Below are 13,191 nucleotides of genomic sequence, written 5' to 3'. Positions count from 1 at the left end.
TGGTGCCAAATAGTGAAGAAAAATTACTGTTCTTAACACCTAATCTTAGCAAAATCTGTAAATGTCTTTAAGATTTAGACTTACTAGCCCAGTGAGCTGCGTACCTGTTATCACTTGTGACTTTTCTGCTGTCAGCTTTATTTATATTTGGTTTATGATCACAATTCTTGATAAGTGAAAATCTTTTCCAGTATTGCAAGACAAAACCAGAAATGGTACATCATTCTATTTTTCAAGCTGTGTTCCAGATGTGCCTGCTTGAGAATCATACTGAACATCCCTTAGACAGAGCAAGAACTAATGCACATATCTTCCCAAAAATCTTAGATCTATTTATTCTTTCTTCTGTGTTTAGATTATGTTTACAACCTCACAATTAAAATAAAATCCTTGGATACCACAAAAATAAAAACTGGATACTACAATGATGGCTGACAAATTATGCTAATGATGGCTGCCATTGAACAACTGCCCCAGGCAACTGGAGACCAACACTTCACATGCATGTCAGAGGGAACACACCACACTTAGTCCATCCCTTTCCATGCAAATATACTCTCCTGCTGGGTAGACTGTTGGGGTAAATACTCCACAAGTGCTCCTAATGGAAACCCTCTCCTTAAAAATCCTCCATCCTCCTTTAGCTTTTACTTCTACTACTCTAAATGGGGGAAAATACTATTTTGCTATTCCAACTGGAAGTAAATAGAACCATTCTGCCTACAGTAGGCTACAGAGCAAATCTGTCATATTTACAGAATAGTTCATTTTAGCATCTTTATTTGTTTTCTTTCACCAGCCAATCGTAAACACAGACAGTAACAGACGCTATGTTTGTTATAGCCATGCTATAACTCCTTTGATGTGTAAAATGTCTGCTGGAAAGTAGCTATAGGCAGGGAGGTAGCCACAAATTGCAAGCAATACTTTCAAACATGTTTTACCAGAGTAAGTTAGTTTAGTAACCAACTGCTACTAAAATAATTTAAAAATCAACTCTACAAGTGCCATTGACTCTAGACATTCATACCATATTTATCAGTGAAATTTGTATAGAAACCAAGTTTGATCCTACAGCTAGTCTGAAATTCTGATCTTGAACTTCAAGTCAAAAGAATACTTTGGCATGTGAAAATTTTTGCATAACCTTGTCTTCAAATATGGCTTCATGCTAACATAAAACCAGTGAGAAATCAGATTCAGATGTCTTAGTATCTGCTGTGCAACTGAAACCCAACACGTAGAACAGTATTTCCACAGTTTTATCTTCTGCAGAGAAAATAATTGGCTGGATTTTAACCCACATTTTGACAGCAGAGACAGACAATTGTTGGATACCATATGATTATAGCAGCTTAACACTTAATGAGGAAACAATAATGTGCATGTTCTTGCCTTGTAACAAGACATGACAAAGTGTGCAAGCTGAAAATGCACTGCCTGAATAGATGAGAATTGCATATCAGTCTTGCCAAGTACTGCCCAAATTTCAATCAAGACACAGCAGAGGCAAATGGAAGTATTAATGAAATCTAAAGAACAGTCAAAAGGAGAATAAGAAAAAACATAAAAGATCCTGAAAGAGAGTCACAGCAACAATCTAGCACACACAGAAAAACAACAATTTCAAAAGGGCTCCCATCCTTCCTGAACTCAAATAGGATGCTAAAATTCTTACCTATGGTTTTGAGAATATTTTTCATTATGTCAGTGTTCATTTAGAAAATTCCAGCTTTGCAAAGTCTCTGTTCTTTTGTTCATTCTCAGCAGTGACAGCACAACTTTCTTGGGGAGGGTACTGGGAATCAGATCTCTGTAACAATGCAAGTTTTCTCTGCTTAAGTTTTTCCTGTAGCTATTTTTAAGCATTTCAATAGGGCTTAAAGCACAGATCAATGGCAGTATCAACCAATAGCAAAAATAATTTGGGGACATGGGGCCTTGTGTTAAATAGGCAGAAAATTAATTGTTCTTTTGCAGAGTTCATTTTCTACAGCTGTGAAAAGGGCTCAGGGGAAGGCTGTGGATGGTACCAACCCCTTGGTAGCTAGGACAGCTTATCTATAGTATAACACACACAAATCACACACAAGGAACTCCTCTGCCTTCCACCCTTGAGCAACTTCAGGCCATGTTCACTAGCGAGAACTCATTGTTCAGGAAACTAAAGAAAACATTTGTATCATGGTTATTGCCTGTGGCTTAATTAATCACAAAGGAAACTATAGTCCCACATGGTAAAAAAAAAAAAAATAAAAAAAAAAAAATCACCTCTTCTGGCAGGTAGGCAAACAGTCCTGTTTCACATCCTGGTGTGTGTACAGATTTCTCATATTTAATCAAATTCTATGTTCACATGAAAATACCACAGAATGAATGTAAAGCTCACTTACATTTCAGGAACCTACATGCATAGAATTAATATTACCCATTATGAGCTCTCGGTTAAGGGGGAACATCATAAAAGGTTATTGGCCTGAGGAAAACAAGAACATGAACTGGCCACCATTGTCTCTGACATGGTCATTTATTTTCATTACATAGATTGGGAAAGAAAGTTAGAAGCACATGTGCTCCTTTATGCAGATCAAATAAAGCCTTATGAAAGATCTGAGAGGCTACAGCTCCAGGAAATACATCTTGAAAAAGGTAATGAGAGAAAAATGTATAAACTGGCTCCCAGGCAAGTTAATTCAAGAGTCTTTAATACAAACACCTTTTATTTGCTCAAGAAAAGGAAAAAAAAAATTCTCTTTTTGCAGCTCTTGGACTAACCTAACTGTACTCATTAGATAAGACTTGGGAATAAACTTTCATAAAATAAGTGAACTAAAGACTACCTTGTGTTTCCAATTTTCTACCACGTCTAATGCTTGCCACAGGCTGTCTTTTTTTACTTTACTTTTACTGTTACTGCTGAGAATACAGGAAGAACCATTTTTTCGAGTTAAAAAAAAAAACAAAAATCAAAGAGCTTTAAAACACACCCTCCTACTTTACACAGAATTCCTAACAGCATCCTGGATGTACTATTATTTATCAACAACCATGTTAGGAAATAAATAGTTTAAGCTACACAATATTTAATGCTACTAAAGTCACATTTTCCCTCTGGGGTTGCATTAATCTTCCTGAAGCCAAAATTAATATTCTCCTGACATTTAAGCATCCTGATAGATTATTTGAAGGGCACATTATTAGAAACCAACAAAAAAAATTGCATTTTTTCTTCTATCCCTATGAACACAACAGGCTGTGCCTAAAGTATTTAGAAAGATTCAGGTAAATTACTCCCCAAAGTAAACAGATTGCTAAGAAGTGAGCAACCCCTGTGAGAAATTTTGGAAGAGGCAGGTCTGCTTCCCACCACCCCCCCCTTAAATTAAACTGGAATTACTTAATGAAAGTTAAATAGCAAAACATATACAGGTATTTTGGGTATGCAGAAACATTTCCATTCATAGGTATCACACGTGGGTGTTTCAAAAAGTTACAATTTAACATCAGAAGCAAATTGCTACAAATGCAAAATGCCTGCAACTGAAAATGAATGTCTGCTGTTAAACTGTAATCCCAGTACTCAAATCTCTACAGCATGTTTATTTCACAATAATCTAAATTCTACAAGCTTAAATAATCTGTGCCTATATATTACTATAATTCCTCAGTGCAAAATCACTGACAAATTATGCTAATGATTCTACTTCTGATGCAATCAGTCACAGTTTCAGTTCCCAGTAAATTACATCCGTGTTCAGGAAGTTACAACCACCCTCTGAAACTCCCATGGCAGTCTTTGCAGGTGCACTCCTGCAATAATTTGTATCATTCTCTGATGGATTTGTATTTTTAAGGGTTTTTTATTTAACTACTTTTAATTTAAATTTTATGAAGTTAATGACTTGACCTGCCTCTTTTCTTATTTTCTAAGGGGTGTGAACTCTTTAAAAATTGCTTGTGAGACCTGTCCACTTGAAAAGAGAGACCAAAGGAGTGGAACAGAATAAAATACAAAAGGAAAAACACCAAATAACCTAATTTGCATGGCCTTCTGCCTACAAAGACTGAATCATCTCCATCATAAGGCTGATGAAAGAAAGACAGATCCTATGAAAGATCATGTTAAGGACAATCAGAAAATAAATTGCTAAAAAAATGTATGCCTTGGGTGAGATTAATTCATCACAATTACAATATTGACAATACAAAAACCTACATCAGACAGATGCCTAAAAGAAAGAATCAGCTAGTCAGTGTGCCCTAGAGTACTCATCTCACTTTAGGGTGAATGACTGCACCCTCAAGTGCATTACTTTTAAGTTATCTACATCACTAGCTCATAGGTAGATGTCTGCAATGTAAATTTTTAGCTACATGAGATTATTCTCAGCCCATCATCTCACATTGCATTATACTATATGATTTTCCATTGAAAGAAGATATACTTGTTCCATTTAAGCACACAGAAAGTTAAATTATCTCTTTATTCCAGCTAAAAATCTTTTTCAGACCAATATATATATAAAACTTAAAAGCTGAAATACAAAGAATGCCCATCACAAAACAGAAGACTAACCACTAAGAACATCATTATTAGCATGAAGCACCCACTCATTGAAGGTTATCATTTCAATATATAACCACAGGTGTTTTTCAAAAAGCATTAGTGTTTCTAATAGTACAGCTGAAATTTCTGACCTTACCTTATTAATTTCAGGAACTTTCTGCAAAGAAAGGTGTGAGAATGCTTAGTCTTAGAAAGGTAACAAGGGTAGTAAGTGAATATCCAAAGCCTTACCTCGTGCAAATAGTCCAGAATGTCACTAGCTCCTAATCTGAGACAGAGAGATTATAAGAATCTTTTGTTGGCATGAGAACAGATGTTGAGATGAGAACAGATGTTGAGATGAGAACCTGACAGCTTTTCACCTAACTATTGCTTTGTAGACACAGTCCAGTGACAAAAACCATTTGAATGAAGCATGGCAAGACCAGGATGACACAGCAACTCTGAGTTCTGAGACATGAGTTTCCTCATTGACCGGTAATACGGCCTGGTTATTAAAACAGCACTGGATAGAGGTACTGAAATCATCAGATCACCTTCACTTCTTACCTGTGTTGAAACCCTTGGAACAGAAAAACATGTAAGAGCACTGGCCAGTCTGCCAAGGTATGCTATCAGAAATAGTTTTGGTAGAGACTGCAAACTGCTTTTATAGCAAGGGCAAAAATTCTGGTACTTTGCTTATTGACACTCAAATCAAAATAGAACTACTTTGACAAACCACGGCTCTGAAAGATGTCTTCTAGGACATTTGTGAAACAAAGCAGAGCACTTGGAGTGCACCAGAATTTTGGGAGGAGATCAACTACACAACTGCAAGGAACAAAGTAACTACTTCAGGAGGACTTAGAGGGGCCATTAGGAACAGAAAAAGGATTAAGGAACTATTGTTAAACTATCAATCAGATGATGCTTTATATGACCATATGGATAGTGCCAAAATCTTTTCCTATAATTTCAGAAGAACTCTGTACTAACAACAAATAACAATCTGCACTTTGAAAGCTGGATGTGATTGTTGGCATTTTGAAGGACTGGAAGAAATGCTTTTACAGAATGCACTCCTTATGTAACAGCAATGACAACCATGATGGAAGCATAAAACTTGCAGAGAGGTGGATGTTAAGAATAAAATATAATGTAGAGCTGATATGTACACATGTGTATGCATACACACACTCACCCAGCACAGCCAGGTTTGCAACTCACACAGGCTGAGCCAGAAGCTAATGTTGCAAGTGTTAATGGCATGATGTGTTACAGTCCATTTAAGTCCTATCTGACCAGAAATACATCCTAGAGAAGAAAAGCAACTGAAGTCCTAATCCATTTTACTTCATTCTGATGATTTATGACTGAATTCAGATCAACGCCACATTTCTGAATATTTGTTCTATTACAGGGATTAAAAAACCCACAAGCATTTTTTTTACTAATGAAGGACATGAACTGGTTGTTCTCTTACAGTGAAATCTCCAGACAGAAAAATGGGAACAGATTCACCTCATCCTGCAGAGAACAAAACCAATTGTTTTTATGATAACCAGGATTACTAATGGGAGAGACACCATCTTGAATCCAAACACACAAATGAAGACATTCAGCTCTCTTCAGGCCACGACAGCTAAATCATTGCTTCTGTTTGGCATTAGAACAGCATTTTCTCACAAACTCTTTGCCTCTGAGACAGTTCTGAGGTTCCCAAAGAACGGCAGCAGAGACCACTTTTTGTGAAATCAGCTGCAAGACTGTTTCAGAGGAGCAAGTGCAAAGGGACACGTAAAGGCAGCCTGTAGAACGATGACCTGAGGAGTCTCAAATATTCTGGCAACAAACTCTAGCCCTCAGAATGTCTGTCTGCTGTGATCTGATGAGCAAAGTGTCCCAAAAGCCCTTCAAAGAGACAGCAAAGAACAGCAAAAGTAATCCTGGTACTTAGAGAGAAAGGTTCTGACTCAGGAAACCTTACTTAATTTTACCTCCATCTGCTTTAGTTAGCATCAGTGTAGAAAGAAGTGTCTTTTCATTCCTACCCCTTCACTGGTTGCATGTAAAGGTCTGTAACTTAGGTTCTCTCTCCAAAGAAAAGGAAAATTAGGATGCAACCCAAGTACAATTTAGGAATCTGAATCTCCAAGCACTGCCCTTCTAAACAGCTTGTACCTGTGACTACCAATGAATGGGGATTTATAAAGTCATGTGAATCTGGTTTGGATGAAGCACAGGACAGCTACTGACTCACAAGCTTGAGCACAATAAAAACCATACAGTGGCCCTGGTAAATATGTATATTCATGATTAACCAACAGTGACAAAACAACTTTGGAAATGGGTGATCTCACATCATGTTTCTTTTTCTATCTGAAAGTCAGCTGTACTGAGAAATTTTACTTTTGGAGAAAAAAAAATAGAATGTAAACCAAAAGTATCAGCAAGATATAAGCAGAATGCAAAACATTAATTAAACAGTCAAAACTGCATGAAACATTAGATTGTTCTGAATTTTAATTTTACATATTTTTCAGAATACACTCATGACAGAAATGTAGATCTAAAAATGTTAATATGGAAAGACTACAGACAAAATTTCACACACATGAAATGTTAATTTCATAAGCTGACATCAATAGAAAGTAACTGCTCAGAAGACACAGAAGGGAATTTTAGAGGACAGCTAAGTGAGACAAATAAAAAGCAGTTGCAACAGCTGTTTCCTGACCCTTTTTGCTATGGAGTACCCCACATCTTACACAGTAAGTGTGTGACTACATAAAATCCACATAAAATCCACTGCTACAATCTTTATCTCATGCTGTTTTACCTTCCTTTTCATTTGCACTGTCAACTGAAAACCCAACTAAGATGGTCCAAGTATCCCATGTTATAATCTGCACTTTGAGGATTGAAGCAAGGCATAAGGAAATGGAGAGCACAGGTTCTTAGAGGATATTAGCCAAGGCAAAATCTCTCTTGCCTTGAATTGCTATAATACAAATATCCACAATATGAACATTCAGACAAAGATTAAGACAAGAATTTGTATTGTTTAATATACTAAAATGTATTTTTAAAGTCTGGGGAAAACACAATTTTTAAAATTAAGTTTTTAATATGGTTAAAATGTTCACATATCTATTACATCATAAAATCTGAATGCCTGCATGAACACAGTAAAGTATGCCACAGCAATTTTTTAAGTCTCTGACATTGCTGCTTTTATGAAATACCTCTCTTTGAAACAACAACATTCAAGTAAGCTGATTGGACCCTTAGAAATACAAAATAAATCCTGGAAACAAGGTTGTGATGATGACTGAACTACTTTCATCAGAGTGTAATGGTATGTAACCAAGCAGATGAACTAGTCTATTTCAAGTCAACCACAACCTACAACACTTTATTTCCCTGTAAGGGATGCAGTAACACAGACCACACAGTCCCTATGAACTCCCATGCAAATGTACCTGGAGAATACCACCTTATTATAGTCTTCCCAAGATGGCTTTCTATTTAACTGCTCCTTACCAAATATCATGACTATACTATAGCTGCCTTTACATAAACATAATTAAAATAAAATTATAAAAAAAATGCAGATTGTATTAAAACATCGGAAAAACGTGAACGATTACGAACAGGTGACAAGATATATATGGAAAGGGTTTGCTATGAAAATCATGGCAGGCACTCTAACTGGTACCAAAACACAGTAACACAGACAAAAAAATGCTAATTTTTGAGCAGTTATGGTTTTAAACATACTATAAAAACTTAAATAGTAAATAAAAGGCTGTTTGCTTCAGTTTTCATTTCTAATCTTCTCTGTGGAGTCTTTTTCATAGTTTATGAACTCAAATGTCTTGGTTAGCAGCCAAAGCCACTCCCCTTTCCCCCCACCCCCCATCAGCAGCCTGCTTAGTCTCCTGTGGAGAGACTGTGGATACTTCCTCCTGGCCTAACCACACTCAACATTTCTTGCAGCTCTCAAGTTATACTTTCAATTGCCTTTTATTTTATTGTTGAATACTTCCTTTAGCACTTCTTCAGGGGGACAATGTAACTGGGCAGATTGTAGAGGGAAAAACAGACAGTAATGAACTAACAGCATCCTCCTGCACCACTTGCTGCTGGGTAAGGTAGAGAATTCAGGCATTAGGAAGAAGGGTGTAGGGAAGATGACTTCAGGTTTGGGTTTATTTCTCATTATTCTACTCACATTTGACTGGTAATAAATTAAACCAATTTCCCCAATTCGAGTCTGTTTTGCCCATGGCAGGAGCTGGTGAGGGATCTCTCCCTGCCCTTATCTCAGCCCATGAGCCTTTTGTTATATTTTCTCTTCCCTGTCCAGCTGAGGAGAGGAGGGACAGAGCAGCTTTGGTGGGTGCCTGGTGTCCAGCCAGGGTCAGCCCACCTCCCAGCTGTGGTGAAAGCCCTAACCTCATAAGCCCTTCACAGTAATTACCTTTTGTGCAGCAAGATGGAGAGCAGTTCTTCGGCTGCGATCCGCCCTGTTAACATCAGCTCCAGCCTTCAGCAACGCCTCTGCACAGTCCAGCCTGTCAGCCAGCACACAGTACATAAGGGGAGTTCTTCCAAACTGGTCCTCTTTATCTTTCAGCTCAGAGTTTCCTGAAAAAACCAAAACAAAGCGCCCATTTAAACCAGTAAAGTACATATATATATATATATATATATATATATATATATATATATATATATATAAAAGTATCTAGCTAAAAGCAGTACTTTTTAAATAAAAAAGTCATTTTACTATAATATGAACAGCAGGTATCTCATTACAATATGACTGGGCTGAACAAAAAATGGAGTATGTGATAAAGTCATTACATTTTGTCCTATTTTTACTGACAGTTACAGAATATTTCAAAATATATTTGCAGAAAAAAAAGTACATTCAGAAAACATTAGTTCCATGAATACACCTACCACCAGTAAGATTCTGCAGTGGCATAACTATACATAATTTTCAAATAGTTAAATGGATCTTGGCTGCACAGATTAGTTTAAAAAATATCAACAGCACAGAAGCCAAATAGACCTCCTGAAACCTGTGAACACTGTAGCTAAAACCAACTTTGACACCTACTCAGAGTAATGTTTATTTTAAAAGCATAAACATCAATACCATCATTTACTTCAGGGTGCCTTACAATATGGAAACTACTAAAATACTTCTCAAGGTTTATTGAATTGATAAGATTAGTAAGGCAGTAATCTCAGATCCTGTTAAAAAAAAGTCCAAACACTATTCCTATTCACAGTCCAAAAAACCCTCCAAACAAAGCAGTTTCACTATAAAGTTTCATATTTCCATGATGTCACCACATAAAGGCAAGCACCTTTAACTTCATGGCTATCAACTACCCCACACATCCAGATTCTCCAGAACTCCAACAGAGAACCATTGTCTACAATTACCCAAGGAACATTGAATTTCACAGGCAAGTTAGTTTTGCTTTTTAATTATTCCTTTGTCTGCATAACTGTTGATGCCTCAAAAGCACTCCAGCAGAGGCATGCTGCTTCTTTACAGAATCTTTGCTCTCCCCCAGCATATTATACTTATCTACATATCCAGTAATTTTATTCTTAATTATAATTTCTATTGATTCACCCAGAAGAAGAATCAAGGAGATTAAATATGAATCAAGGGGAATATAAAGAATTAAAATTCATTCCCTACCAATCAAGCCACTTACAAAAAACACTGTCAAGTAGGATACTGCCAGTTAGAGAAATCATTTACTCACTCAGTACATTTTTTAGTTCCTTTAAAACTATAGTGATTACCATGTCAATCACATGATTCACTATGTAACACTTTTTTTGGCTGGAAAGTGTGATTTGCATTAAGACTTTTTGCTCTGCAAAAAAAGTTTAAGAACATTTCCAAACTTCTCTGTGATGCAGATATAGAAAAATTCTTTTTATTCTTCACCTGTGGCCTTGTTTTCTCTAACTGCCATTTCACCTTGACAAGCCACTGGTTTTACAACTAATCTTGATGCCACTAGCAGTTTACTAAAAAACCAAAACAACAAACAAACAACGCCCAAAAAATCCCACAAGAAGTCTTCTACTGGCCTACATCTAGCTTTCTCAGGAACAGGCTGCTATCTGAACACCTTCACACTGCTATTTAGCCTGCTCCTCTGCATACACTGTGGTCCCAAGCATGATTTAAGATGTCACTGTTCCCAAACAGCAAGCCAGATTCTCTAATTAACTATGTACATTCAGGTGCTCTTCCAGTATCAGTTCCACATGGTCACTTAGACATCACTAAACCACATTTCACTGCTAACTTTTAACATAACCTCAACAGTGTCTTAAATTGCTTGAAGCTGATGGGACTTGAACAAATATATTAAGAGAAATACATAAACATTCATTTCTCCCAATAAGATACAAGCACATGGGCTTATGCTCAGATGATGTTGGTTCTTACATCAGCAGTATCCAAAACCAGCACCTTTCTCTCAAATTCCAGGCCCCCTTCTGTTACAGAATGTTAGAGGATATATATATATATATAAAAGATTTAAAGACTAACAAGCAAAAATGGCCTAAAGCTCAAATGCAACATAACCAAGCAGAGCAATAGATATCTATGTTCATTTTCAGTTCCCAAAAAGTGATGTAGCTGATGACAAGGAGTTTCCATGACTGCATACAGTCTGATGGAAAAATGAGCAAGAGGCTCAAAACTTCATGCCAGTAATTTGCCTGAAGCTCCTGCACTATTTTTGAAGGTAAAGAAACTATCTTCAGCTAGCAGTAGGTTTTCTCCTGTTGCTTACCATGGCTCTGTAAGGCTTTTAGAATGGTTAAAATCCTGTGAGCATTTCCCTAAAAGGGTGTCTTTGTGCTCTGGCTAGGAGACAGGACAAAGGCTAGGAGCTACTATGTCACCATCAGGTGCCAAGGGGAGATTAAGGTGATGAAAGTCACTAGCCACAACACCTTGTGAATTTCGCAGCTGCAGCAAACTACCTGCAATCAAGAAAGCACAGGTAGCCTTCAAAACATTCACATTTAGGTACATAGCATACCTAAAATGTGCTTTGGCAAAAATAAATTCTTTTCACATACCTGCCTAATAAAGAAAAATTTTAGATCCCTTCCATTTTATTCTAAAAAGCCTCAGCCCACCAGAATATGCATTCCATAAGCTTATTGCCAACAGAGGTCATAATCACAACAGAATCCAGGGCCCAAGACCAAAATTTAACTCTCATAGCTGTACTTCATCATTTTCTCACACTCTATGCAAACAGTCATATCAGACTGTTAACATTTCTATGCATTTTTCAATCTAGAAAAGGAGAAAGGGCAGCAGGTGGGCGTGAATTCTCCCTAATTATTAAAAACAGACCATTTCTTGCCACTGGCAAGAATCTTGCCTGCTGCAGTACCTGAGATTTATTCTCTCCCACAGTGTAGAACAGGCAAGAGAGAAGTATAGAATAGGATCAAACAATAGCACACAACTGCAAATTTGTAACCCATAGTTTAGTTAAAATTTACAATGAAACATCACATCAGAGATTTACAAGCATTTGGATGGAAGCAATGCATGATAAGGGTTTTAAAATTAGGAGCTGGACTGACCAGCCACTTCAGTATAATGACTATTGTAATCATTATTTTGTTCTTTTAAACAATTAAAACAATTTAAACAATTAGACGCCTCTTCCCAAAGCATAAAATGGAAAATGATCCTCCAAATACAAAATTAACTTTTGCTTGCTTTTTCCCTCGGATCAAAATCATCCAGATGGATTTTAACACTGAAGAACTGTTAATTAAAGACATGTTCAGCGTTCTGTAAAACACAGGAAAGAAAATACTGTGAGCATTCCCCAAAGGCCAAGAACATACATTTGTAAAAAAACATGATACAGTACAGGACAACTCATGCAATGCAAACAATTAGCACAATTCTGTGAGAACACTGGTTATACAATTAACACTTGGCATGTACTTTATGGCATTCAACCCACAGGCTTTTTAGAAAGTCCTGTGATTAAGCATTAGCAGTGGTTAACATAGAGAGATACTTTGCTCCAAAGCCCCCTTTCTCTAAATAAATTTTCTACCTACCTTTGATTCTGTCTGTGCCTCTTTCTAGCACAGGGTGTCAAAACGAGCACAGAACACACTGTACTATTTCAAACAACTATTCCTTTAAAATTCATTCATACTCTAATTATATGCAAATAAAGCATCTATGTTTGTATACAGCCACACACATTCCACCAAGCTACAGATGGCAGAAGGAAAAATCACCAAAGAGGTCTGAGGGGCTGCTCCAAGAGATTGTTTGGCCAGCCTCTATGCCCCTCCTATAATAACTGAACAGGGAAAGCATGAAGAGGAAAGTAATAATGAATTTAGGGGCTAAAAGGTCCTCCCTGAAAGGAGGAGAAAGTCAGGACTGTCCATTGCTGCATCCACCTCTAGATATGTATTCAAGATGCAGAGCTTGGCTCTATTAGAGAAGTGCTGTTAAGCAATCCAGCAGACATAACACTGGAGTGCTGTCCTGTATTAGCTGCTGCTGCTGCTGAGTGCAGCCATGAACCTCAGTGAAAAGCACC

The 13,191-nt window shown here is 37.0% G+C and overlaps 1 protein-coding gene across 4 annotated transcripts in view; it reads right to left on the bottom strand.

Annotated features, from left to right (window-relative positions):
• INVS (inversin) overlaps positions 1–13,191 on the bottom strand; it is an 84,239-nt gene that overhangs the window by 65,457 nt on the left and 5,591 nt on the right. For 2 of the 4 annotated variants that reach the window (XM_059855676.1, XM_059855702.1), the window contains exon 3: positions 9,033–9,199. In XM_059855676.1, the coding sequence (XP_059711659.1) occupies positions 9,033–9,199 (167 nt within the window). Of the gene's footprint in view, positions 1–1,678; positions 1,818–9,032; positions 9,200–11,391; positions 11,414–13,191 lie in introns of those variants that run through there. The other 2 variants (XM_059855685.1, XM_059855692.1) reach the window with 2 other exon arrangements.

Source organism: Haemorhous mexicanus, chromosome 1, assembly GCF_027477595.1.
Source record: "Haemorhous mexicanus isolate bHaeMex1 chromosome 1, bHaeMex1.pri, whole genome shotgun sequence".
Taxonomy (NCBI): Eukaryota; Metazoa; Chordata; class Aves; order Passeriformes; family Fringillidae; genus Haemorhous; species Haemorhous mexicanus.
Note: the sequence above shows the minus strand (reverse complement) of the source record. Positions and strands in the feature narration are given on the sequence as shown.